This window comes from Mesocricetus auratus, unplaced genomic scaffold (genome assembly GCF_017639785.1).
Source record: "Mesocricetus auratus isolate SY011 unplaced genomic scaffold, BCM_Maur_2.0 Super-Scaffold_6730, whole genome shotgun sequence".
Lineage (NCBI taxonomy): Eukaryota > Metazoa > Chordata > Mammalia > Rodentia > Cricetidae > Mesocricetus > Mesocricetus auratus.
The window spans coordinates 16,867,264-16,894,680 of record NW_024429184.1 but is presented as its reverse complement, the minus strand read 5'-3'; the positions used below and the strand labels follow the sequence as shown (position 1 = coordinate 16,894,680).

At 49.1% G+C, this 27,417-nt stretch overlaps 2 protein-coding genes and 1 long non-coding RNA gene across 18 annotated transcripts; 2 read left to right on the top strand and 1 right to left on the bottom strand.

Annotated features, from left to right (window-relative positions):
• Window positions 1-1,033: 1,033 nt before the first annotated feature.
• Il11ra (interleukin 11 receptor subunit alpha) lies at window positions 1,034-10,645 on the top strand. 6 transcript variants are annotated; one of them, XM_021232236.2, is made up of 14 exons: window positions 1,035-1,171; window positions 4,225-4,324; window positions 4,584-4,644; window positions 5,010-5,066; window positions 5,475-5,644; window positions 5,770-5,884; window positions 6,141-6,173; window positions 6,255-6,421; window positions 7,233-7,396; window positions 8,506-8,647; window positions 8,957-9,079; window positions 9,190-9,286; window positions 9,535-9,617; window positions 10,237-10,645. In XM_021232236.2, exons 2-14 carry the CDS (start codon window positions 4,225-4,227, stop codon window positions 10,275-10,277), a joined length of 1,353 nt encoding a protein of 450 aa, XP_021087895.1. In that variant the 5' UTR covers window positions 1,035-1,171; the 3' UTR covers window positions 10,278-10,645. The 6 variants fall into 6 exon arrangements, with proteins under 6 accessions (XP_040595713.1, XP_021087895.1, XP_040595696.1 ...); XM_040739762.1 differs by having other exon boundaries at window positions 8,957-9,103; XM_040739766.1 differs by lacking the exon at window positions 1,035-1,171 and adding an exon at window positions 2,968-3,071 and having other exon boundaries at window positions 8,957-9,103.
• Window positions 10,646-10,647: 2 nt separating this feature from the next.
• On the bottom strand, window positions 10,648-16,977 carry LOC101839228 (C-C motif chemokine 27). Of its 11 annotated transcripts, none has more exons than XM_040739800.1 (7): window positions 16,929-16,977; window positions 16,337-16,703; window positions 14,734-14,801; window positions 14,460-14,519; window positions 12,275-12,354; window positions 10,989-11,121; window positions 10,648-10,825 (listed from the first exon to the last, which is right to left on the bottom strand). In XM_040739800.1, exons 2-7 carry the CDS (start codon window positions 16,424-16,426, stop codon window positions 10,669-10,671), a joined length of 588 nt encoding a protein of 195 aa, XP_040595734.1. In that variant the 5' UTR covers window positions 16,427-16,703; window positions 16,929-16,977; the 3' UTR covers window positions 10,648-10,668. The 11 variants fall into 11 exon arrangements, with proteins under 11 accessions (XP_040595734.1, XP_040595727.1, XP_040595729.1 ...); XM_040739793.1 differs by having other exon boundaries at window positions 16,337-16,455; window positions 16,545-16,973; XM_040739795.1 differs by having other exon boundaries at window positions 16,788-16,973.
• A 120-nt stretch (window positions 16,978-17,097) lies between these two features.
• LOC121137506 lies at window positions 17,098-18,949 on the top strand. The gene is made up of 2 exons (XR_005874764.1): window positions 17,098-17,323; window positions 18,786-18,949. It is a non-coding gene; the product is annotated as an uncharacterized LOC121137506 (long non-coding RNA).
• Window positions 18,950-27,417: the final 8,468 nt, after the last annotated feature.

Here is a 27,417-nt window from a genome sequence, read left to right as displayed (position 1 = left end):
TGGTTTTGTGAGTGGCCACAGCTAGACTCTGCTCCAGACCACAGGGGCTAAAGGGGCAGGCTGGGAGTGTGCGTGCGGCTTAGTGTTCTTGGCTTCCTCAAGCTTCGATGTGCAGTGTATGCAGTTTCAGTGCCGTGCCTATGCTAGTGCATGCACAGGGCAGGAAACAGTGCTAAGCACGGAGAGGCACCGGGGTAGCCCCGTTCAGTCTACCCTCCTCTCTGGGTCTGTTTTCCCTTGTGATAGTGGAGGAGACCAGATGTCACGTAGTGTTCTCCAGACTCTAAAGCAGAGCTGAGAGTTGAGAGTGACATGGGGTCGGGTAGAATGGCTTTTGTCCATGGGAATTGAGTCTTAGGGTTGAGACGTCACACTAAACCTGCCCAAGTGACTCTGCCTGGCCTAAAAGAACCCTGCCTTCCTCTTCCTGCCTTCCAAACTAGGGCCATTCCTCCTGAGACCTTGGAGGGATGAGGGGGTGCCTGGGATTGGGAATACTGCCAGGGTCTGGAAAAATCACACAAAGTAGGCATCTTTTGGTGCTCCCTGGGTAGGTGGCTGGTTTCTTACAAAAACATAAAACATGCGCACCCTAACCTTGTCGGTACTTGGGATCGTCTGAGTTTTAAAAACAGTACCGGGATCTAGATGCAATGGACAGAGACGGATTTAACTGGCCTGCCGTGGAGCCCGACTGCGCTATAATAAGTTCAGTACTCGCGAGTTTGAGACCTAGACCAACCCTCCGTTCTATCTTATCTGGAGTCAGGGGCACCTTCAACTAATGCGGTCAGCTACTCATGGTTCAGTTGGGAGCCTGAGACTGTGTGTGGACGGCTGGGAGGGAAAGAAAGGCCGAGCACTCTCAGGTCTGCGGTGCCGGGAGGCCAGGCCTTCACGAGAGGTACGAGGAACGCAGCTTCAGGTTCTGTTCTAGGAATCCTACTCCGGTAGCCTCCTAAGTTCCAGACGGGACAGGAAGTGTCCGGAGAGGTGGAAGTGATTGGCAGTTGGAGGCTCCAATGGGCCGAGAGCCCCCCTCCCTGTTCACCTCTCTCGTTTTATTGGCGCCTGGAGGAGCCGCCCCGACTGCGGGAGCCCAGCGCAGGAGGGAGTAGAGGCCGGGGCAGAGGGCGAGGGTGGAGGGCGCTGGCGGCGGTAGCCGCGGAAGGTGAGGCCTGCTGGGACCCGGCGCTGACTCCCCAGCCCTGCCAAGAGGGGGCGGGGCAGGGTGGTGTGTGATCTGACAGGCGGGAGTGACTGATGGACCGGGAGTGCGTCTGTGGGAGTTCGAGGCACTGTCTGTGTGTGGCGTTGTCAGTGCGCGAGGCTCCGAAACTGGAGTCATCTGTGTGCCCGTCAGCGAATGGGACTGCGTTTGAGAGGGACTGTAGCTAGGTCTGCTTGTGGCGCAGCCGCTGTGGGATTGCGTCTGTCAGTGGGCAGTTTTTGTTGTTTGTGAGAGGGGCTTTGACCACACCAGGGAGTGTGGTTTCAGAAGCTCTGCGGGGGCTTAGATTTTGTCTGCCAGCGTGAGAGTGGATGGCTGGGTTTTTCTGGGTGACTTCAGACGTAGACTTGTGACGGCGGTGTGGCCTACGTCCTAGCCAAGACAGAGTGGGGGTGAAGCCGAGTTCTTATACCTGAGGAAACTTGGCTGTTGAGGGAGACTGACTTTTGTACCCAGCCTGCAGTGTAGACAGACCCACCCCCAAGGTGCATGACTATCCTTGTTCCTCTGCTCAAGACTCGACGGGGGCTGAGAGCGCAGCTCAGTGGTAGCATGTTGTCTAGTGAGCCAGGGCCAGGGTTTGCGCTCCAGTGCTGAGAAAGTAAGTCCCGTCGCTGGACCAGTGCTCTTACATGTATGCTAAGCCTCTGGATAGCTGGGATTACAGGTGTGGCACATCTGCTTTTATAGGGTGCTGGGCATGGGACCTAGGGTTTTGTGCATGTTAGGCAAGCTCCCCCGAGTGAGGCCCATCCCTAGGCCCCTGGTCTACTGGTGTTTTTGTTTTCATGCCTGACTCAGTTTCTTTACATTTCTTCCTCTGTCCCCTTGGTTGTCTTCCTGGAAAGACTTTTGTGTCTCCTCACAGCTTTTTCTCCCAGGCGTCTCTGCTTTTCTGGTTCTGCCACCAAGCTGTCCCTCAGTGTCGCTCTGCTTGACTTCCACGTTTACCCTTGTTTCTGGCCGCACAAGGGCTTGCATCCTTGGCATGATGCTAAGAGCTCCTTATGGCAAGGAGTCGCTTTTGGGGAGCATCGGGAGCTCCCTGTGCACCCTCACACACGACATGTGTGTCTCTGTGTCAGTAGGATCACTAGTAGACTGTGGAGTTAGATGTATCTGGGTCAGAGTGCGTGAGGGTGACCCTGAGTGACTGCATCTGTGAGTCTGAGGGTAGCTGCCACTCTAGTACATCTGGCACCAAGGGATCAAAGGCATTTCCTGGTGCTGAGGCCCCACAGTGGAGAGGAAAATAGAAATGGCTGGGACTTCCAGGGAAGGGGGAACTGGACTCTGGCCTCTCCTTATGTTCTCCAGTGTGAGGCCTGTTTTCCCCTGGAAACAGAGCCAGCTGTGCCTGTAGGAAACATTTTTTGGAGAATGGAAAGAATAGGAATGAGTGTATGTGTGTGTTAATTGTTTTATTGTGTCCACATGTGTTCAAGTGACTATGTTTGTGCTAGTTAACTGTACCGTGAGTCCCTGAGTAAATACTGTTTTGGTGGCTCTGTGAAAAGCACAAGAAATTATCTAGCGACAGAGAAGCAACCCCCCCTCTCCCTCTTGTTGCTCCTGGCTGTGTCCCTGGCTTCCTTTTCCAGCTTGAGGGGGGGGAGGCCTCTTCCCTTCTCAGGCCCTGGGGTGGGAGGGAATGAGAGAGGAGGGAAGAGGAAGGGAGGGAGGAGGGGGCCTGGCCAGGGGTGGCTACGCTCAAGGCCCAGAGGGGGCGGGGCAGAGAGTGGGCGGGAGGGTCCCACGCCTGAGTGGGCAGGGGACAGTGCTGTAGCCTGTGGGAGGAAGTCTTGGAGGCCATGGATACTCAGCCACTGTGACAGTCGAGGTAGGGTGGGACTAAACGGGTAAGTGGGGCTGGAGACGCGGGGGCGGGGGTCAACGAGACATTCGGGGTGACAGATGTGTGAAGGCCTCATTCTAGTCTGCTCTGGAGGGGTCTTCTGGCACTCTGACTAAGGCCTTGCCGTCTGCTCCTTCCTTACTACCTTCAGTCTGCTGCTCATCTGCAACCCAGAGTCCTTTCCCCCAGCACCCCACTCCTGCCCGGTGTGCACAGCTCTCAGACTTTGAGTTCCCGCTGCCCCCACTCCAGACCTCGCACACCGCCCCCCCAGCGCCATTGCCTTTGGTCCTACACTTGGCGGCCCCCACAGCAGGCGCCTGCTCCTGCAGGCTCCCGGCTCCCCTCCCTTCTCCGCCACCCTGTCTCCAAACTCCATCTCCATCTGCTGGCTCCCAGCCCACTCAGCCTCTGGCAGCAGCCAGGGCATCTGGATCCGCTTAGTTCTGCAGCCCCAGCCTGCACCCTAGTTCTATCCAGCCTCACAGGCTTGAGCCCAGGCCCATCTGAGTGGCCCAAGGACTAGTATAAGGAGCCAGGCCCAGGCCAGAGGCTTGGCAGCCAGAGCAGAGTTGGGCCCCGTGTTGGGATTATAGGGTGCATTTGGATCTGTCATGCCAGCTCCATCTTAGGGTGATAAGGTCTCATCCAATTTGCTCTATGTTGGCCAGAGGCAGTAATTAGACTTGGTCAGGTTGCAGGTGAATGCCAGAATTCCCAGCAGCTGGACTACATGGGTTAACAGAGTGGCTGAGCCAGTACCTGTCCCTGGTGCCAGGGATGTGTGCCAAAGTGGTGTGTGTGTGTGTGTGTGTGTGTGTGTGTGTATGCTGGCACAGCCTGTTGCCTCTGGCCTTTGTTCTGGGCCCTAAGCCCAGGACTGAGATGAGTGTGTTTTATGTGTATGTGCGTGCATGTGCACACATGTTCCTGTGTGCATGCACATACACAAGGACAAATATCTATAGCACTGGGTATATGGTAAGAACGGGGACTTCAGGTTAGAGACCTCAGTCATTTTCATTTTTCTTGATGCTTCAGTTTTCCCTAAGGAAGTCCCAGTTTAGGAGAGGATGATCCAGGCTTTAGTCTCCTAGCTCACGGATGGGGGACTCCTAAGCCTCTCTTTTCCCCACAGATGAGCAGCAGCTGCTCAGGGCTGAGCAGGGTCCTGGTGGCCGTGGCTACAGCCCTGGTGTCTTCCTCCTCCCCCTGCCCCCAAGCCTGGGGTCCTCCAGGTAAGAACTTGTCACTCTGTGATCTCCTTAGGAGACTTGCTATTTTCACTCTGGCCCATACCTGTGGCCTGATTGAGAACCCCTCCCCCCATTTCTGATAACCTGGGTTCCTTCTCTATCCTGTCCCCTGGTCTCTGGCTCTTAAGTGTAACTCCATGCCTTGACACAATGACCCCAGCCAGGGCCTAGCAGCCTGCTCCTCACCCTACCAGTCTGGTAAATGGGAGGGGAGCATAAAAGAAGGAATGCCCATTCACAGGGGTCCAGTATGGGCAGCCTGGCAGGTCCGTGACGCTGTGCTGTCCTGGAGTGAATGCTGGGTAAGTGTTCCCCTACCTGTTAATCTCATACTCATGGCCCTTTCTTGACCCTGTCTGAACCTCATGTTCCCTCCTATACTTGTTTCTTCTGGTCATAATCCTTGCCTCTCTGTCCTACCCCTTCGGCTACACTTATTCAATAGAAAATTCAGCCAGTATTGGGGATATAGTTTGGCGTTAGAGTGCTTGTCTGGCACATAAAAGGCCTTGGGGTTGAGACCTAGTACCGAAAGTCATCAATTAGTTAAGCAGCCTGCGTGTCAGTTAACTAGCCAGTATGTTTGAGTACCTGCTAAGTGCCTGGTGTGTTGTAGCCTCTGAGATAACAGCACGACGCAAGTCTTCAAGAGCTTTCATCCTTATAGGGAAGACAGTAAGCACTCAAGAATCTTGCTGGGTCAAAATGGAGCAGCCACTCGCAGGTTAGAGTAGACCTCCTGACAGAGGCAACCGCTTGAAAATGCCCTGAGGTGGGGATGACCTCAGAAAGAAGAGGATGTGGCCTGGGGGGAAGGAAGGGAGAGGTGACAAAGGAAAAGAAGGCTTTATAAAGTGAAGGGAACTGGGAATTGGGTAGTCTCTTCCCTTTTTTTATTATTACTTTATCTGTCTATTTTGGTACCTGGGAATATGGTCTGGATCTTGGTACGTAGCCCAGACTGGCCTAAAACTCATGCGCCCCGAGCTTCAGCCTCCTGAGTTGATAGGCATGCCCCACCACACCAGGCATGGGGTTGTGGTTTATTACACTCGTACTTAGAAGCTCTCAGAGAACAGTTGCATGGTCTGACTTGGTCTCTCTCTGCTTTATCACTTCATCTCACTTTCAGGACCCCAGTGTCCTGGTTTCGGGATGGGGAGTCAAGGCTGCCCCAGGGACCTGACTCTGGACTAGGACACAGACTGGTCTTGGCCCGTGTGGACAGCACTGACGAAGGCACTTACGTCTGCCAGACCCTGGATGGTGTATCTGGGGGCATGGTGACCCTGAAGCTGGGCTGTGAGTTAGGGTTAGGGAAGGTGGCAGTGTGGAGCCATTGGATTCCCAAGGGGACCGGAGCAAGCCCTCTGGGATAGGGAGGAGATGGGGCTGCCTCAGTCTCCAGCTATCCCCTCTGCCTCCAGTTCCCCCAGCTCGTCCAGAGGTTTCCTGCCAAGCAGTAGACTATGAAAACTTCTCCTGTACTTGGAGTCCCAGCCGGGTCAGCGGTTTGCCCACCCGCTACCTTACTTCCTACAGGTATGTGAGTGTGTGTGAGTGAGTGTGTGTGAGTGTGAGTGTGTGTGAGTGTGTGTGAGTATGTGTGTGAGTGAGTGTGTGTGAGTGTGTGTGTGAGTGTGAGTGTGTGAGTGTGTGTGTTTAGTATGTGTACCTGTGCAGCTGGGTGTGCTAGCAAGATATGGGTGTGGCAGGCAGGGAGGGAAGTTCTGACGAATTCTCAGAGAAGGGGGGTGCCTCTTTCCCTCTTGACCTCAGATGGTACCCTTTCTATCAGGAAGAAGACCCTGCCAGGAGCTGAGAGTCAGAGGTAGGACATGAGAGACAGAGACACTGGGGACTCTAACTTGTGATCTGTTTGCAAAACCCAAGACCATATCCTCCTTCCTAGGGAAAGTGTATCCACAGGGCCTTGGCCATGCCCACAGGACCCTCTAGAGGCTTCCCGATGTGTGGTCCATGGGGCAGAGTTCTGGAGTGAGTACCGGATCAATGTGACTGAGGTGAACCCACTGGGTGCCAGCACGTGCCTCCTGGATGTGAGACTACAGAGTATCTGTGAGTACACCACCAGGCCTCCTCCCAGATTCCCATCACAGGGACTCTAAATAGACTTACACCCTGCTTGCCCCAACTTCCAACTGGTCCTCTCCTTTTCATACGTAAAGACCAAGTAGTAACAGGGATGGGCTCTATACACTGCCAGAGCAGTGGTTCTCAGCCTGTGGGTCGTGACTCAGTTGGGAGCCATATATCAGATATCCTACATATCAGATATTTACATTATGAATCATAGCAGTAGTGAAATTACAGATATGAAGTAGCAATGAAAATAATTTTATGTTTGGGGGTCACCACAGCATGAGGAACTATATTAAAGGGTCACAGCATTGGGAAAGTTGAGAACCATTAGTTCAGAGGCTGCTACCACTACCTACAAGTCCTTCTTGGCTGCCTAGCTGACTCCTGCTTCTAGGCCCTATGCTGAAGGCAGCCCAGTCTCATGCTCTTCCTGCCCAGGGGAGAGGCTTGCTGGTCCCTTTTTCTTCTTGATCTGAGTGTGGGAGGGGAGAAGGCAATAAAACTTAGGTTATAATTTGAGCCAATGCATCTTCTGTGGGTGAAGAGAAGAACCCTTTTATCACTCAAAGTTATCAAAATTCTGCTATGGATTGCTGCTTATTTTATAACAAGGATGACAGACAGGTCCTGAGGCTAAACGAATGACTGAATTTGACATTTTTCCCTCCTTCCTGGGAGTATCTGACTAAAGCCCCTTTACGCAAACACCACACACACACTGCACACAATTCAAGGAAGCGATGAGTACTTGTCACTTACCCTGAACTTTGTGTCTGGCTACCCTTAGTGCGTCCTGATCCACCCCAGGGACTGCGGGTGGAATCAGTACCTGGTTACCCAAGGCGCCTGCATGCCAGCTGGACATACCCTGCCTCCTGGCGCCGCCAGCCCCACTTCCTGCTCAAGTTCCGGTTACAATACCGTCCAGCGCGGCACCCAGCCTGGTCCACGGTGAGGTCTGCAGTGTGTCTCAATCTTGATCTTCCAGTTCTGTCTCTGATTTTAAGATCTTGAATATTCTACATAGCTTCCAAGCATTGGCAGGTCTCAGAAAACCTGATTCCACCTCCCTCCCCCATATAGTGTTCCCAGGTGTCGAGCAGGGAGGGAAGTTCTGACAAATTCTCAGAGAAGGGGGGGGCGCCTTCTGTCCTGGGTAACCAGCTATTATGCAAGCCTGTCAGTGAAGACAGAAATGGCTTTAGAAAATCACTTATAGACACTGGGACATGGCTCACTGTGTAAAACAGTTGCTGTGCGAGCATGAAGACCTGAGTTTGAACCCTCAGAACCAAATAAGCCTGGTGAGGCAGTGTAGTTTGTAACCTGAGTGATCCCATGGCAAGATGGAAAGCAAAGACAGGAGAATCCCAGGAAGTTCATGGGAAGGCCAGCCAACCTGGCTGTGCAGCTGAGAATGTTTCAAACAATACAGAAGGCAAAAGACTTACTCGTGAGTTTGTCCTCTGACAACTACGCAAGCGCGCGCGCACACACACACACACACACACACACACACACACACATTCACACATGCATGCACGCACACCAGATAATAATAACTTCTAGGAAAGGGGGGTATCTTTTACCCAGAGGACCCTCCTATGAAAAGCTGAAAATAGTGAATTTCCACACACAGAAATGTCAAGGATAGGTTGGCATTTGTCCTGGAAGCAGCCCCACTTGTTCATAATCTGCATTCAGAGCTGTCTGCCTGCAGGCATCTTGCTACACATTTTACATGTTATCTCTGTTAGGCATATTTACCCCTGTTTTACAAATGAAATTGAGACACAGAGAGGCTCAAAGTCCACTCAGCAAGTGGGTTAACAAAGTTCGGAAGATAGGCTGACACAATAGTCCCTCTAAGCAACTACTACCGGTTTCCACTTTCCAAATCCCAGACGTAGATTCTGTCCCGTCAGGCACCCAGCATGGGACCCTCTACCAGGTGGGTAAGGGTGGCAGTGTGAAAAAGGGGTACTCTTTTCTGGCTGGGGATGGGCAGGTTCTCTACTTACAACTGGGGCCACACCCTGAGAAACCATTTTTACCTCCAGGTCGAACCAATTGGCTTGGAGGAGGTGATAACAGATGCCGTGGCTGGACTGCCCCATGTGGTACGAGTCAGTGCCAGGGACTTCCTGGATGCTGGCACCTGGAGTGCCTGGAGCCCAGAGGCCTGGGGTACTCCTAGTACTGGTGAGAGACAAGAAAAGGGCAGAGCCCTTAGCCCAAGGCAGCTATCCGCTAGCGGGTCTCACACATCCCCTCGCCAGGCCCTTCAGGCACTGCTGCCGTTGTACGCTACAGCCTTGGTGACCTGCAGCCCTACCCTAACTTAGCCCGAGTCTCTACTTCTGCACTTAGAGACTGTACGTCTGCAAATCTACAAGCCAGACCCCTAGAAAATGCCTCTTAGGCCCCCACCCCAAACAGGTTCCAGTCCTGCCCCTGCCTCAGGAAGGCAGAAGCTTCTGGGAACATGTCTCAGGTTTCATCTTCCGGCAGGTCCCCTGCAGACCGAGCTAGCTGATGAGAGCCAGGCAGACAAAGAGCAGCCAGAGGCAGTAGCCCAGGAGGATGGTCCCACTCCTCCAAAGCCTTCCCTGCAGTCAGACCCGAGGCCGCTTGGTACGTGTGGGCCGATTGGTAAAGGTGTGTGGGATGAAAGTCTGAGAGAGAAGGTATCACCAAGCATGGCTAACATTGCTCTCCCAGTGACACATGGCCTTCTTCCTCAGATCACAGAGATCCCTTGGAGCAAGTGGCTGTGTTAGCATCTTTGGGAATCTTCTCTTTTCTTGGCCTGGCTGTTGGAGCCTTGGCACTGGGGCTTTGGTAAGTGAGTGCCACTGGTCGCTTAGCTGTAACCCGCAACAGCTGCTTTGATGCCCAGAGACCACATCCATTCCCACCCACAAGACCTCCTACTGATGGCTGCTGAACCTGATTTTGGAACCGCTTCTCCCCCCCTTCCCCCCGACTGTCCTCTCCCTCACTATTTTCACTAATTCCTCACCTCTTGCTACTAAGTCCTCTTGGAGAAGACATGGTGTTGGGGAGACAAATGCCCTTTTATGCTTCAGGCTGAGGCTGAGACGGGGTGGCAAGGATGGACCTCAGAAACCTGGGTTCTTGGCACCAATGATCCCGGTGGACAAGCTTCCAGGTGAGTAGCAGTTAGTGATGTGTGGATGCCCCCACTAAACCTGATGCCCTAGGGATTCCATGGGTACTAGGAACCACTGGAGTTGGGGCTCCTCGTTTTTCTATCTAGGTGAGGGGGTGGAGGGGTAGACCTTTTGTTGTTGAGTGTCTGGTCTCAGAAATGGGTCTCTTTCCCTCTTGAGGATTGAGAATTCCAGGTAGCTCCTTTCACTTTCAAGGCACGAGAACTGTCTATCTCCCCTTCCCCATTAAATGTCTTGCTCATCTTTGATTTGAAAAGTTAAATTTTATTATTACGGTGTTATATGTGTGTGTGCTATGTGTATGCAGGCACATATGTGCCATGGCATGTGTGGAGGTCAGACGACAACCTTGTGCATCCTCTCCGTCTACCTTTACGTGGGTCCCGGCTATTGAACTCAAGTCATTAGGTTTGCATGCGTGGCACACGCTTTCCTCACTGGGCATCTTGCCCCGCCCTCTCACCTCCTAGGCCCAGAGCTGTGTGTTAGGCCCCTGTGCCCCTCCTCGAGTGTTTGGTTTGGGAATGTCCCCTTTTGTTGTCAGGATGTCAGGACCCAGTGCTGCTGCCATCTGTTGATTGCTCCCTGCTCTTCTAGGCATTCCAAACCTGCAGAGGACCCAGGAGGACTTCAGCTGATCCCACCTGTTACCCTGTCAGGGCGGATGATTAAATGGACAGACAGAAAGGGGCAGGGCAGTGGAGCCCCATGGATGGAGGTCTCAGTTGCAAGTTTGAAGTCCTTTTCTTTGAGACCCTATACTCCAAAATTGCTGCCAGCTGAGTGCTGTCTGGACTTCTGATGTCATCCTTGAGGTGGAAGTCCACCCACAGAATGTGTATAGATGTGCATGTCTGTGTCCATCTGTGACTGTGCCTATGTGAGATAAGGGACATGCATTCTCTGTATGTGTGTATATAGATGCTTGGAGAGTGTGCAGATCATGGCCTTGGCCCTTGTGGGGGCTGTGAAGAGTTGAAATAAAGAGACTGAAGAAGTTTTTGGAGATTAGTGTCTAGTGTGGTTTTATTAGTTTTGCTGTTGGGGGCTCGAGTACATTTTCATTTGTAGTTCCAGATTTAAGTTGGATATAGTCTCCTGGAGCCTTTTCCCGTGGCGCTCAAACCACCGAGCCAGGCTGTGGTTTTGAGGATGAACGCAAACACTGCGCCGAGCCAGGTGCAGCCTGGGAAGGGAAAAGTCCAAAGGTATGCTTGCATCTGGGGGTGAGCTTAGGTAGGGTTCAAGGGTCAAGGGCAAGAACCAGATGAAAAACAAGAGCATCAGAATTAGCACTGGGCCTGGGATCAAAGTCAGTTAGAGGTGTCAAGGTTGGGGTCAGAGCTCACACAATAGCCTGAAGGTGACAGTCCCCATCTGCCTCCTGCAGGTCCACGTGGATGATCTTCCTCAGGAGCTTGTTTGGGAGTGGTTTTCTATAGAGCTGAGTACAACAGGTAGTGCTGGAGGGCAGTGGCAAGGCTGTAGAACACAGGGTCATGTCTTCCGAAAGGTCTAGACCCACAGCTGCTCTCTAAGTATCTAGACAGTGGGAAGTTGAACTTTCTGGGCCCCGTCCCTTCTAGCCCATTCACCCATCGTTCTATACCCTCTGAGAGCTTACCTGCTCCAGGGTCTGGGCTCAGGAGCAATGATATCAACAGGAGGCTGCTGGAGAGTGAGTGCCCCTCCATGCCGCTCCGCCTAGACTCTTCTTTCTCCTCCTCTGCCTACCTTTTATCTAGCTGCATTTTGCCGTGGGCACTAGGTGAGTCAGACACAGGTGGCAAATACCTTGCTTATCTTGTGATGCTGAGCTCTAACTCTTGGCCTGTTACCACTGACCCCATCCCTTCCCCTTTCCAGGACTGCCCTTTCCCATGGGCTCTTAAGCCCTGAACAGAGAACCCTGAAGAGAGGTAGTGAATAATGTTGGGGCTGATATTACAGCAGCTCAGGGCAGCCCCGATCCACCGGGGCATCTGCTAATAGGCATTTACACTCATACTCATAACCACACATTCATAAGTCATACGTTGGTCACATAACCTCATGAAGTCATACCCATGACTGTATAATCATAGACAAAATCATACAGTTCCAGTTATACCCAAAAGTCCCCCTGCAGTACATTTGCATTTCCACAGCCATCCCTCTGTACTGTCTATCATACTACAGCATACATATCTGCACAAGAGTTTATGAGTGGGTAGGAACAGAAGGCAGGCCAGCTCTAATCTGCCTTCATCTTCTCCTCCCTGCTCCCTGCCCTGGCCTGCCTATTTTATCAGGAGAATCTGATGGGACTGGGTACCCAAAGCAGACTCTTCTTGGCTAAGGGGGGGATTTCCACCATAAAGAGGAGGAGGGAACATGAGGTGGATGAGGAGAAAGAAAAGCTTTTTGATACAGGATTGCTGATGTTAAAACAGTGAAATGGGGTAGCGTATCGAGGCTTGTGTCTTTATTTCCAGCACTTGGGAGGCAGAAGCACATCAATCTCTGAGAGTCTGAGGCTAGCCTGGTCTACACAGTGAGTTCCAGGCTAGCCTGGGCTACAATAGTGAGACCCTGTCTCAACAAACAAACACACAAAACTAGCAGAAGATGATAAAGCCCCTCTCCCAAATCTTACCTTCCTGCTTCTTCTTAGTCTTGATCCACGGTTGCCAGCTTGTCAGTGGGAGCCTGGGGGTTTCCAGACTTAGTCTCTGGCTTGTTGGAGACATCAGACTCAAATTCTATCCTCTTTACACTCTGGGCTTGAAGGAACATACCCCTTCCAACCCAAGTTCAGAAATACCCACTCTCCCAAACTCTCAACACCCCGTCCTGCTTTCCCTTCCTTCTCTTCCATGCAAAACCCCTGCTCATCTTGAGTCAGTTCTTTCTGGAAAGCTGTAAACTGCCGTGGGTGGGGCATGCTTATTGGGTTAATTAATGGCTTAGACTCCTAATCTGGGGACTTCAATTTTCAAGTCCTGTTCTGGATTTGAAATATAAACTGAGCCATAACCCAAGAATCCATCCCTTCTCTGTATGCTGCATTTCCCGGAGGCCAGCCATCCTCTGTAGTTAGAACTCTTGGGACAGGATTGCCACTGCATCTGAGCAGCTTGTTCTGCTACAGCGAGGCTGGGAAGCTAAGCCTCGTTTCTTCCTGTCCAGGGTGAGACCCAAAGACCCTTCTGGGAAGATGCGGGCTCAGGGCAGACAAAGCATTTGAAGGGGTCTTTGATATACACACTGTGAGGAAATGGCTAAAAGTTTGCACACTTTTAGGTATTTGAAAGTAACCATAACCCAGAGGCCACTCACCCTCAATTTTTATACCTGAGGCTTTAGGGTATCTCTTACTTCTTGTCTAAACCTTTGTGCCAAGGTTTGGGTGTAGCACCAAAGAGACAGAGAGGGGGAGGGGGAGGGAGAGGCAGAGATAGATTCTGAGGAAATTCCCCAGGTTGTCTTTGTCTTATATGGTTTCTGTTAGCTAGTTGCCTGTCATTTGTGAGCTCTCCTGGACTTGTCAATCCAGGTATCTTTGGAAGGCAGAAACATTTTCCTGGCTGGGTACCCATCTCTCCTTTTTGGCGTCTCCAAAGATATGAAAGCCAGGTCTTCTCTCCCAACACAATCTACTATGGCAGAGACAGTGCCAGGCTAAAAGTCTGCTCTGGGCTCAGCCAGAATCCAGGCTGTCTCCATAACTTAATCCTCAGGTGTCTTTCCTGGTGCTGGACTTGGCGTCCATGTAGGGGTAAAGGAAGCAGCATGACTCTCACTAATGTAAGAGCTGGTCCCAAGTGATTTGGGTTGACAAGATAAAAACGGGTGGCATGACTCTTCTAGGGATGCCAAGTATCTTTAAAACTGGGATCAGGGGCTGGCAAGATGGCTGTGGTGCCAAGCCTGAGGGCCTGAGTTGGATCCCTGGAAGTCATATGATAGAAAATGAGAACAGACTCTCACAAGCTGTTCTCTGACTTCTGCATACACATGGACTGTGCTAGGCACACACACACATATACACACGTAATAAAAAGAATAAAAACAAAACAAAAAACTAAACTGGGATCAGACTGCAGGAGCTAGTTTGGGGTTTTTAGCTCTTGGGCCCTCAACCCTTGTCGCTCTCCTGAGGTAGACTTCGAGAGGCAGCTTCTAGGAATTGGTCCTTCCTGTCGCTGACAGCGGACTCTGTAATTTTGGCTAAAATGTTTTAGATCCACTCCCAGGAAGAGAAGATTCTTCAGACACTTGGCAAAGTTCCGGTGGTAACAGCTGGAGTTGTGGGAACATTGATAAGTGGGGAAATATGTGGCCTACTGTGTGGGCGCTTTTGGGGAGGGTGTGGCAGGGAGCCAGTCACTGATAGTAATTGGAAACCTGACGATAATTAGGGGCCCTTAGGAGCAACGGAGGCCTTCACATGCAAGGGCACCCTACCAGGGAGGGACGCCCTGTGGTAAGAAAACAGCAGGTGTGGAGTGGGATTCCCAGCACCAATGGCGGCTGCGGCGGTAAAGTCAGGAAGGCAGTGGGCGTGACTTTAAATCTTTAATGCACCGGCTGTCTGTGCAGCGGTGGTGGGGGCACGACAGAGGAGACCACGACCTGAGCGCTGGGGAGCAGGCCTCAGGCCGCTCGACAAACAGCTCATTAGGCCCCGCAGAGGCTCCAGCTTCTGCTCCCGGGGGTGCGCCGAGCTGTAGGGCGACCCGACAATGACATGAGGCGGGGCAGGGGCTCCTGAACTCCCCCACATCCGTCCTCCGACACAGAACCTCGGTCATGCCCCCGCAAGATCGCAGCCCCCTCACCTCCGCTCCCTGCGCCACATTCGCAGCCAAGGAAAAAAGTAGAAGCAGCCCCAGTAGATCCTGCAAAGAGAAGGCAGAGCCGGACCCGGAGGGGCGGGGCTGACCCACAGACCCCACCCCTGGAACCTAGCCCGCGAGGAAGCCCCGCCCCCAGGGGCTGGCCATCAGCAGCCCACGCCCCACGAGGGCCCGCTCCGCCCGCCCGCCCCAGGACGCGCACCTTCCCCCACCCCCGGCCTCATAAGCCTCCTCCGCCACTCCCGCCTCCACTCACTCCTCCTCCGCTTCCAGCGCCACTTCGTATCTCCTCAATCGCGACATGTCCCGGGCTCCGAACGGTTCCTGGGGAGCAGCATGATAGGAACACTTATCCCCAGCCGCAAGTCCCCTTCTCCATCAATCCCAGGACGGGTCTGAATAGTCCTCAGGTTCTCTGAGGCAGGTGGACCCCCGCAAGCAGATTGCCACATCGGGACAGGATGGGATTGAGGATATGGAAGTCACTGGAAGTTAAGGCGTTGGAAGGACGGCTGTCTAGGGACCGGGGCGTGGGGTCGTCAAGGAGAGCGGTCTGGCGGCAGTGGGGCTCGGTCGTTTAGGGTCCTGGATGGAGATTTTCAGGGGCTAGAGTCACCTGAAGGGGGGCTCAGGGGTCGGCACAGCCTAAACTCCCCGCCCTCCCTGGCTCCGCCCCGGAAACGGACCGTTAGCAATTACATCACAGGGATACCTTCGCACTCTAGGGGTGTGGTTTGCGTATCACCCGGAAGGGGAGGAGCCAGTTTTTCGTCGGAGGAGGCGGGTTCAAAATGTTACTCTAAAGTAGTGGACCTGGGTGTTGTCACTAAAGGCGTAGTCGGAGTTTATTAAGGTACGGGACACGCAGGACCCTCTTCTCTAGGGACGGAGTCAGATTTTAGAGTTCCACACGTTGGTAGGCTTGACACGAGGCCGTAATAAAAGCGCTTCGGGGCTCTCTTTACAGTTTCTCTCTGCCCCGCGGCTCCCCCCCCCCGCTTTCCTGACTTTGACCCTATCAATTGCTTTTTTTTTCCCCCTCTAGCCCAGTTTTGAATGACCTCAGGCCAGAAGGAATAGGTCACCAGAGAGAATACAGCCTAGAGCTAGCTAGGGTATGGAAATATTTCTAATGGTCAGAGGGTCTTCGCCCCTCCTCTCCAGCTGCGACAGTGATTTTATGTTTTTCACAATCATGTAGTCAAATGCTATTGAATGTCCAGGAAGTGGTGTGCCCATCTTATATCAGATTTTTAGCTTGTTAATAGTGTCTTGGGGACTCTTCTTGTAACAGGCATCTAAAGTGGAACTTTTGGAGACCTTCCCCTTAAATCCGTGGAGTCGGATGCTTTTTGTGGTGTTGCTGTTGGAACTGAATGAGGAGTTTGGAACAATACTTTCTCATTGGGTGGATTCCGCTTCCTGCTTGTGGACGCTTTGGGGGGAAGAAGAGGTCTCTTTTAAACTTCTTAGTAGGTGTGTTAGTTTCTTACTCCCTGGTTTCTGTTCTGACAATGACAGCAGTCAGGAGTTTGAATAAGAGGTATGGTGCAGTCCGAGCACCCACATTGGGTGGCTCACAACCACCTGTAGTTCCAGTTCCAGGGGGAGCTGATACCTCTGACCTCCAAGGGACCAGTCCTCATGTGCATATTTTCCCTCATAATTAAAAATAAAATAATCCCAACCAATGTACATAATAAAATTAATAAAATAAATCTTTAAAACGAGAGAGAGGAGAGAGAGAGGAGAGAGAGAGAGAGAGAGAGAGAGAGAGAGAGAGAGAGAGAGAGAGAGAGAGAGAGAGAGAGAGGAGAGAATGCACATTGTTATCCTTAGGGAAAGTATGCAGTACTGACCTCATACGGAATTTGAACTGTCATTCTCAAGGGTGGCGTCAGGGTTTGAGAAAAGAGTAAGCAGCCCTTGCCTTCGCTTTCCCGAGCCATGAAGAGCAGACTGTACCTTGAACTGTGAGCTGAAATAAACCCTTTCTCCCTTAAGTTACTTTTGTCAGAGTATGTTATGACAGGTACAGAAAAAAAATTAAGAACTAAGACACCACACCTCTTCTCTATAGTTCTAATATCTGTGGCGTCTGGAGGGAAGATAGACAAGTCCCTCACATTCTGGGGACACAATCACAGGAGCAGGGCAAGACGAGACTTTCACCTCTCAGATTCCCCAGGGTCTGCCTAGCAGACCTGCAGAGCCATCGTCTAGCTCCTGTGGATGAGCAAAGCCAAAAGAAAGTTCTTTAAAATCAGATCCAATCTGATTTTGCCAAGATTTTTACCCCCATGGCCTGACCATTCCTGCCCCTCTCCTCTGTGGATCCATTTTCTACGTTCTATAGCTGCCAGGAATCAAGAGATGAAAATAGTCCCAAACACCATGCCCTCGCTATCTTGGGCGCTGAGGGATTTTTAGGAGAGAGGTTGGTCAGCTCACAGAGTAGCAATGGGAGCAGGGATGAAAAAGGTCAGGAAGCAGGTCCAGGATGCACTGGTTACCAGCTTGTCTGACCTCACTGAGAAAGTTGGGTCATAATTCCATGAAAGGACTCACAAATAGAAAGGGACAATGGAAGCCTGAGTTCATTGTGAGTCAGGCTCCCAGGGCTGCCCTTGCCTAGGACATACGGTGTCTTGTCCGGTGTTGCACTTGTGCAGCAGATGAGGGACCCTAGAAAGGAAGCCACTCTGGATTTTTATACCGAGGTGATGTCAATTGCTGTGCTAGTGTTGAAATAGTTCCTGTTACTAAAGGTGACTGTTTCTGGTCTGCTCAAGATAGTTCATTCCTAGCATATTCTGAGGCTGTTCTCCAGAACAAGTTATAGATGGGTGAGTGTCCTTGGAGAACTGTCCTATAAGACTCCAGAAAGATTAGAGGGGAAAGCCCCATAGGAAGACTACAGGGGATGCCAGGCTGTTTCCTGTTTCTCAGCCTTGGATTATGTAATGTGATGGATTTAACTGTGGTCTGCATTTTTCTGGTCCTTTCCTTCTTCCCTCTGTCCATCTATTCATGTCTATATACCCACCAATCTTGACAAGTCTTCCTCTTCCATTATTTTTCACATTTTAATATATCTTCATCTGTATTTCTAGTCATTACCTATCGATATGTCCATTGACCAGTATGACATTCACATTTGTTTACCCTTAAATGACAGGTGCCATGCTAAATACTTTAAGATGTCTCATGAAAGCTCGATAAAATAGATTGCTTGAGGATAGTCTTGCTCATACAGACCACTTTTCTTCCTCTTTCTTTTTATAATAATAACAAAACACTAATAATTATTTAGAGAGGGGTTCTCATTGTGTAGCCCTGGCTGTCCTGGAACTCTTTATGTAGACCAGGTTTTCTTTGAATTCACAGAGAATTGCCTGTCTCTGCCTCTCAGGTACGGGCATTAAAAGTCGGCAACACTACGTCCAGGTTCTGACTTACTACTTTTGAGACAAGGTTTTGCTACGTGTTCTAGGCTGTCTTTGAACTCACGGCAATCTTTATTCCTCACTCTCTCCAGTGCTAAGATTATAGGAGTCTGCTCCTTTATGTGGTGGTGAAGGCGGTGCTATCAACCACAGGCTGTGATGCCAGTATGCCAGTCACTGAACACTGTTGTAGACTATAGACCTGAGCATGTCACACAAGCACAACTGACCATAGCTTTTCATGATATTTGAGTCTGGATGCAGGAGGGCTAATGTTTTAGATCAGTCTCTATGAAAACTTAGACCTCACAAAACCCTGAACGAAAGAGACCAAGTGTTCAGATCTAGACAGGACATCTGTGTCAACCCTTTTCTCCCCACCTATGGCTCAGGGAGCATAGACGAGTTGAAAGAATGTGAGACCTGGAGGATGGGGAGGAATGTTGTGGAATGCTAGCCAACTCATGAACACACAGAAGCAGTGGTTGCCTTCAAAAGAGCAGCCAGCCAAAATTCTGTCATAGGTAGGGTAGATGATCCCCAGATGCCACCCCTTAAGCTGCTGGAGGAGGTGGAATCATTATTCCTGGAGGATGTGGCCACTGGCAGGTTTCTCATGCTCCGATGGGTAGTCCCACACCCATGCAGCACTAACTGCACTTAGTGGGTTATCAAAAAAAAAAAAACCCCTGAAAAAAAAGTTGGGAGAAGATGTATTGGAAGGTTATGGGGGCCCTGGAAGAAGGAGATGAGGAGTAGATATGATCATATTTCTTTGTATGCTTTATGGAATTCTCAAGAATAAAGAGAAATAAAAAATCTGGGGAGCCAGAGAGATGACTCTAATGTCTTGCTCTTGCAGAGGACCTGAATTTGGTTCCCAGCATCCACGTCTGATGGCTCACAACAGCTTGCAGCTCCAGCTCCAGGGGACCTGTCACCTCTGACCTCTGAGGGCATCCAAGCACATGTGTCTATAACCCCCTGTATACACAACTAAAAATAATAAAAATAGATCTAAAATAACCCTTAGACCTGAGGTGTCTAGTGGCCATGCTTGCTGCTACTAGAAGACCAGGAAATGACAAGAATATCCTCTGGTTACAATAGGACCCCACACTCAGAAGAGCAGGAAATGACAAGAATACCCTCTGGTTAGAATAGGACCCCACACACAGAAGAGCAGGAAATGACAAGAATATCCTCTGGTTAAAATAGGACCCCACACACAGAAGAGCAGGAAATGACAAGAATATCCTCTGGTTACAATAGGACCCCACACACAGAAGAGCAGGAAATGACAAGAATACCCTCTGGTTAGAGTAGGACCCCACACACAGAAGAGCAGGAAATGACAAGAATATCCTCTGGTTACAATAGGACCCCACACACAGAAGAGCAGGAAATGACAAGAATATCCTCTGGTTACAATAGGGCCCCACGCACAGAAGAGCAGGAAATGACAAGAATATCCTCTGGTTACAATAGGACCACACTCAGAAGAACAGGAAATGACAAGAATATCTTCTGGTTAGAATAGGACCCCACACACAGAAGAGCAGGAAATGACAAGAATACCCTCTGGTTACAATAGGACCCCACACACAGAAGAGCAGGAAATGACAAGAATACCCTCTGGTTACAATAGGACCACACACACAGAAGAGCAGGAAATGACAAGAATATCCTCTGGTTACAATAGGACCATGCACAGAAGAGCAGGAAATGACAAGAATATCCTCTGGTTACAATAGGACCCCACACACAGAAGAGCAGGAAATGACAAGAATATCCTCTGGTTACAATAGGACCATGCACAGAAGAGCAGGAAATGACAAGAATATCCTCTGGTTACAATAGGACCCCACACACAGAAGAGCAGGAAATGACAAGAATATCCTCTGGTTACAATAGGACCCCACACACAGAAGAGCAGGAAATGACAAGAATATCCTCTGGTTACAATAGGACCCCACACACAGAAGAGCAGGAAATGACAAGAATATCCTCTGGTTACAATAGGACCCCACACACAGAAGAGCAGGAAATGACAAGAATATCCTCTGGTTACAATAGGACCCCACACACAGAAGAGCAGGAAATGACAAGAATACCCTCTGGTTACAATAGGACCCCACACACAGAAGAGCAGGAAATGACAAGAATATCCTCTGGTTACAATAGGACCATGCACAGAAGAGCAGGAAATGACAAGAATACCCTCTGGTTACAATAGGACCCCACACACAGAAGAGCAGGAAATGACAAGAATATCCTCTGGTTACAATAGGACCATGCACAGAAGAGCAGGAAATGACAAGAATATCCTCTGGTTACAATAGGACCATGCACAGAAGAGCAGGAAATGACAAGAATATCCTCTGGTTACAATAGGACCCACACACAGAAGAGCAGGAAATGACAAGAATATCCTCTGGTTACAATAGGACCCCACACACAGAAGAGCAGGAAATGACAAGAATATCCTCTGGTTACAATAGGACCCCATGCACAGAAGAGCAGGAAATGACAAGAATATCCTCTGGTTACAATAGGACCACACTCAGAAGAACAGGAAATGACAAGAATATCTTCTGGTTAGAATAGGACCCCACACACAGAAGAGCAGGAAATGACAAGAATACCCTCTGGTTACAATAGGACCCCACACACAGAAGAGCAGGAAATGACAAGAATACCCTCTGGTTACAATAGGACCACACACACAGAAGAGCAGGAAATGACAAGAATATCCTCTGGTTACAATAGGACCATGCGCAGAAGAGCAGGAAATGACAAGAATATCCTCTGGTTACAATAGGACCATGCACAGAAGAGCAGGAAATGACAAGAATATCCTCTGGTTACAATAGGACCATGCGCAGAAGAGCAGGAAATGACAAGAATATCCTCTGGTTACAATAGGACCCCACACACAGAAGAGCAGGAAATGACAAGAATATCCTCTGGTTACAATAGGGCCCCATGCACAGAAGAGCAGGAAATGACAAGAATATCCTCTGGTTACAATAGGACCACACTCAGAAGAACAGGAAATGACAAGAATATCTTCTGGTTAGAATAGGACCCCACACACAGAAGAGCAGGAAATGACAAGAATACCCTCTGGTTACAATAGGACCCCACACACAGAAGAGCAGGAAATGACAAGAATATCCTCTGGTTACAATAGGACCATCGCACAGAAGAGCAGGAAATGACAAGAATATCCTCTGGTTACAATAGGACCATGCACAGAAGAGCAGGAAATGACAAGAATATCCTCTGGTTACAATAGGACCCACACACAGAAGAGCAGGAAATGACAAGAATATCCTCTGGTTACAATAGGACCATGCACAGAAGAGCAGGAAATGACAAGAATATCCTCTGGTTACAATAGGACCCCACACACAGAAGAGCAGGAAATGACAAGAATATCCTCTGGTTACAATAGGACCCCACGCACAGAAGAGCAGGAAATGACAAGAATATCCTCTGGTTACAATAGGACCACACTCAGAAGAACAGGAAATGACAAGAATATCTTCTGGTTAGAATAGGACCCCACACACAGAAGAGCAGGAAATGACAAGAATACCCTCTGGTTACAATAGGACCCCACACACAGAAGAGCAGGAAATGACAAGAATATCCTCTGGTTACAATAGGACCACACACAGAAGAGCAGGAAATGACAAGAATATCCTCTGGTTACAATAGGACCATGCACAGAAGAGCAGGAAATGACAAGAATATCCTCTGGTTACAATAGGACCACACACAGAAGAGCAGGAAATGACAAGAATATCCTCTGGTTACAATAGGACCCCACACACAGAAGAGCAGGAAATGACAAGAATATCCTCTGGTTACAATAGGACCATGCGCAGAAGAGCAGGAAATGACAAGAATATCCTCTGGTTACAATAGGACCATGCACAGAAGAGCAGGAAATGACAAGAATATCCTCTGGTTACAATAGGACCATGCGCAGAAGAGCAGGAAATGACAAGAATATCCTCTGGTTACAATAGGACCCCACACACAGAAGAGCAGGAAATGACAAGAATATCCTCTGGTTACAATAGGGCCCCATGCACAGAAGAGCAGGAAATGACAAGAATATCCTCTGGTTACAATAGGACCACACTCAGAAGAACAGGAAATGACAAGAATATCTTCTGGTTAGAATAGGACCCCACACACAGAAGAGCAGGAAATGACAAGAATACCCTCTGGTTACAATAGGACCCCACACACAGAAGAGCAGGAAATGACAAGAATACCCTCTGGTTACAATAGGACCACACACACAGAAGAGCAGGAAATGACAAGAATATCCTCTGGTTACAATAGGACCATGCACAGAAGAGCAGGAAATGACAAGAATATCCTCTGGTTACAATAGGACCATGCACAGAAGAGCAGGAAATGACAAGAATATCCTCTGGTTACAATAGGACCATGCGCAGAAGAGCAGGAAATGACAAGAATATCCTCTGGTTACAATAGGACCCCACACACAGAAGAGCAGGAAATGACAAGAATATCCTCTGGTTACAATAGGACCATGCACAGAAGAGCAGGAAATGACAAGAATATCCTCTGGTTACAATAGGACCATGCACAGAAGAGCAGGAAATGACAAGAATATCCTCTGGTTACAATAGGACCCCACACACAGAAGAGCAGGAAATGACAAGAATATCCTCTGGTTACAATAGGGCCCCATGCACAGAAGAGCAGGAAATGACAAGAATATCCTCTGGTTACAATAGGACCACACTCAGAAGAACAGGAAATGACAAGAATATCTTCTGGTTAGAATAGGACCCCACACACAGAAGAGCAGGAAATGACAAGAATACCCTCTGGTTACAATAGGACCCCACACACAGAAGAGCAGGAAATGACAAGAATACCCTCTGGTTACAATAGGACCACACACACAGAAGAGCAGGAAATGACAAGAATATCCTCTGGTTACAATAGGACCATGCGCAGAAGAGCAGGAAATGACAAGAATATCCTCTGGTTACAATAGGACCATGCACAGAAGAGCAGGAAATGACAAGAATATCCTCTGGTTACAATAGGACCATGCGCAGAAGAGCAGGAAATGACAAGAATATCCTCTGGTTACAATAGGACCCCACACACAGAAGAGCAGGAAATGACAAGAATATCCTCTGGTTACAATAGGACCATGCACAGAAGAGCAGGAAATGACAAGAATATCCTCTGGTTACAATAGGACCATGCACAGAAGAGCAGGAAATGACAAGAATATCCTCTGGTTACAATAGGACCCCACACACAGAAGAGCAGGAAATGGCAAGAATATCCTCTGGTTACAATAGGACCCCACACACAGAAGAGCAGGAAATGACAAGAATATCCTCTGGTTACAATAGGGCCCCACGCACAGAAGAGCAGGAAATGACAAGAATATCCTCTGGTTACAATAGGACCACACTCAGAAGAACAGGAAATGACAAGAATATCTTCTGGTTAGAATAGGACCCCACACACAGAAGAGCAGGAAATGACAAGAATACCCTCTGGTTACAATAGGACCCCACACACAGAAGAGCAGGAAATGACAAGAATACCCTCTGGTTACAATAGGACCACACACACAGAAGAGCAGGAAATGACAAGAATATCCTCTGGTTACAATAGGACCATGCACAGAAGAGCAGGAAATGACAAGAATATCCTCTGGTTACAATAGGACCATGCGCAGAAGAGCAGGAAATGACAAGAATATCCTCTGGTTACAATAGGACCATGCGCAGAAGAGCAGGAAATGACAAGAATATCCTCTGGTTACAATAGGACCCCACACACAGAAGAGCAGGAAATGACAAGAATATCCTCTGGTTACAATAGGACCATGCACAGAAGAGCAGGAAATGACAAGAATATCCTCTGGTTACAATAGGACCATGCACAGAAGAGCAGGAAATGACAAGAATATCCTCTGGTTACAATAGGACCATGCACAGAAGAGCAGGAAATGACAAGAATATCCTCTGGTTACAATAGGACCATGCACAGAAGAGCAGGAAATGACAAGAATATCCTCTGGTTACAATAGGACCATGCGCAGAAGAGCAGGAAATGACAAGAATATCCTCTGGTTACAATAGGACCCCACACACAGAAGAGCAGGAAATGACAAGAATATCCTCTGGTTACAATAGGACCATGCACAGAAGAGCAGGAAATGACAAGAATATCCTCTGGTTACAATAGGACCATGCACAGAAGAGCAGGAAATGACAAGAATATCCTCTGGTTACAATAGGACCATGCACAGAAGAGCAGGAAATGACAAGAATATCCTCTGGTTACAATAGGACCATGCACAGAAGAGCAGGAAATGACAAGAATATCCTCTGGTTACAATAGGACCATGCGCAGAAGAGCAGGAAATGACAAGAATATCCTCTGGTTACAATAGGACCCCACACACAGAAGAGCAGGAAATGACAAGAATATCCTCTGGTTACAATAGGACCATGCACAGAAGAGCAGGAAATGACAAGAATATCCTCTGGTTACAATAGGACCATGCACAGAAGAGCAGGAAATGACAAGAATATCCTCTGGTTACAATAGGACCCCACACACAGAAGAGCAGGAAATGGCAAGAATATCCTCGTTACAATAGGACCCCACACACAGAAGAGCAGGAAATGACAAGAATATCCTCTGGTTACAATAGAGCCCCACGCACAGAAGAGCAGGAAATGACAAGAATATCCTCTGGTTACAATAGGACCACACTCAGAAGAACAGGAAATGACAAGAATATCTTCTGGTTAGAATAGGACCCCACACACAGAAGAGCAGGAAATGACAAGAATACCCTCTGGTTACAATAGGACCCCACACACAGAAGAGCAGGAAATGACAAGAATACCCTCTGGTTACAATAGGACCACACACACAGAAGAGCAGGAAATGACAAGAATATCCTCTGGTTACAATAGGACCATGCACAGAAGAGCAGGAAATGACAAGAATATCCTCTGGTTACAATAGGACCATGCGCAGAAGAGCAGGAAATGACAAGAATATCCTCTGGTTACAATAGGACCATGCGCAGAAGAGCAGGAAATGACAAGAATATCCTCTGGTTACAATAGGACCCCACACACAGAATAGCAGGAAATGACAAGAATATCCTCTGGTTACAATAGGACCATGCACAGAAGAGCAGGAAATGACAAGAATATCCTCTGGTTACAATAGGACCATGCACAGAAGAGCAGGAAATGACAAGAATATCCTCTGGTTACAATAGGACCCCACACACAGAAGAGCAGGAAATGACAAGAATATCCTCTGGTTACAATAGGGCCCCACGCACAGAAGAGCAGGAAATGACAAGAATATCCTCTGGTTACAATAGGACCACACTCAGAAGAACAGGAAATGACAAGAATATCTTCTGGTTAGAATAGGACCCCACACACAGAAGAGCAGGAAATGACAAGAATACCCTCTGGTTACAATAGGACCCCACACACAGAAGAGCAGGAAATGGCAAGAATATCCTCGTTACAATAGGACCCCACACACAGAAGAGCAGGAAATGACAAGAATATCCTCTGGTTACAATAGGGCCCCACGCACAGAAGAGCAGGAAATGACAAGAATATCCTCTGGTTACAATAGGACCATGCACAGAAGAGCAGGAAATGACAAGAATATCTTCTGGTTAGAATAGGACCCCACACACAGAAGAATGAAGCGAGGAATGGAGTTAAGATGTAGAGATAACAACACTTGAATCTGCCCGGCAGTGGTGGCACACGCCTTTAATCCCAGCACTGGGGAGGCAGAGGCAGGAGGATCTCTGTGAGTTCGAGGCCATCCTAGTCTACAGAGCAAGCGGAAAAACAAAACAAAAACAAAAACAACCCCCCCCCAAAAAAAACAAAAAACAAAACCAAAACAAACCAAAAACATTTGAATCCTTGTAATACTGTTTGCCAGGGTCTGGGCTGGGCCTTTCCAGGTCCTTGGCTTCTTACTCAAAGTATTGAAAATAAATAGGAGCTTACCTGAGTTTGTAGAAGTAGTAAGGAAACTATTCAGAGCTAAGCAGAAAAGATCAGAATAGGGCTGGAGAGATGGCTCAGAGGTTAAGAGCACTGGCTGCTCTTCTAGAGGTCTGAGTTCAATTCCCAGCACCCACATGGTGGCTCACAACCATCTGTAATGAGATCTGGTGCCCTCTTCTGGCCTATAAGCATACATGTAGGCAGAACTCTTCATATATAATAAATGAAAAAACTTTAAAAAAAGAAAGAAAAGACGAGAATACATTGTAAGACAGAAGCCAGCCTGGCGAGTGAAGATCCTTAAGGCCCATTTGTCTTTTTGCATTTTTATTTCATGTGCGTTGGTGTTTTGCCTGCATATGTCTGTATGAGGATGTTGGACTCCCTGGAACTGAAGATACAGACAGTTGTGAACTGTTCTGTGGTTGCTGGAAATTGAATCAGGATCTTCTGGGAGAGCCGCCAGTGCTCTTAACTACTGAGCCATCTCCCCAGCCTAAGAGTCCCAATTCTTTTTGTTTTTGTTTTTGTTGTTTTGAGACGGGGTTTCTTTGTGTAGTTTTGGCTGTCTTGGAACTCGCTCTTTAGACCAGGTCTCAAACTCACAGAGATCTGCCTGCCTCTGCCTTCCAAGTGCTGGTATTAAAGGTGTGTGCCACGACTGCCCACCAGGGCCCCAATTCTTATTTGAGGCTTCTTTTGGGGGGTTAAAGAGGAGGGGTTTGGTCACAAGGGGTACAGTGAGGGTGGTTTTCTTTTGTTACTGAATAGATTATGTCATATAATCATTCTTCTCCTACACATGGCCCTTTCCATAATGCCCCGACTTTAATGATAGGCACATCCAATTAGGAGGAAGAGGGTAAGCAGGGTATTCCCCTTGAATTTATTTGAAGACAACATTTTGACTTATTTCACACATGCTATCCAAACTAATTCAGCCTCATATACATTGAGGATACAGCTGAATGAATAGAAACTGTCTAAATCTGATTGTTGCCAGGAGCTGAGAAATCTATTGTTTAGAGAAGGAGGTGACCAGGTGGAGCTCTGAGGGTATTCTGAAGTGGCTAGGTGCATCCTTTGGAGAGGGGTGCATGTGTATACGGCATGCATGTAAAGGAGCTAAGCTGCCAAGTACATTGTTACAAGGGAAGGAGTCTTGCACAGCCCAGATGGGGTCCCAGGTTACTAAATTACATCCTATGCTTGCCTGTTTCAGCTCTCTCTCTCTCTCTCTCTCTCTCTCTCTCTCTCTCTCTCTCTCTCTCTCTCTCTCTGTCTCTCTCTGTCTCTCTGTCTCTGTCTCTGTCTCTCTCTCTCTCTGTGTGTGTGTGTGTGTGTGTAGTACCTCTGGAGGTACAGTCACAGGAGGTTGTGATCTGGTGCTGAGACTGAACTCAGATCCTCTTCAAG

What these genes read in the sequence shown, in the direction of transcription:
- Il11ra (XM_040739762.1), top strand. Translation starts at nt 4,225, where the DNA reads ATGAGCAGCAGCTGCTCAGGGCTGAGCAGGGTCCTGGTGGCCGTGGCT. An exon ending in CCAGGAGCTGAGAGTCAGAG is followed by an intron (nt 6,174 to 6,254) that starts GTAGGACATGAG and finishes CCTCCTTCCTAG; the next exon opens with GGAAAGTGTATCCACAGGGC. An exon ending in TGTGAGACTACAGAGTATCT is followed by an intron (nt 6,422 to 7,232) that starts GTGAGTACACCA and finishes GGCTACCCTTAG; the next exon opens with TGCGTCCTGATCCACCCCAG.
- LOC101839228 (XM_040739800.1), bottom strand. Translation starts at nt 16,426, where the DNA reads ATGGCTCGGGAAAGCGAAGGCAAGGGCTGCTTACTCTTTTCTCAAACC. An exon ending in ATGTGGCGCAGGGAGCGGAG is followed by an intron (nt 12,355 to 14,459) that starts GTGAGGGGGCTG and finishes GTCTCCAACAAG; the next exon opens with CCAGAGACTAAGTCTGGAAA. An exon ending in GACTAAGAAGAAGCAGGAAG is followed by an intron (nt 11,122 to 12,274) that starts GTAAGATTTGGG and finishes TGTGTTCTACAG; the next exon opens with CCTTGCCACTGCCCTCCAGC.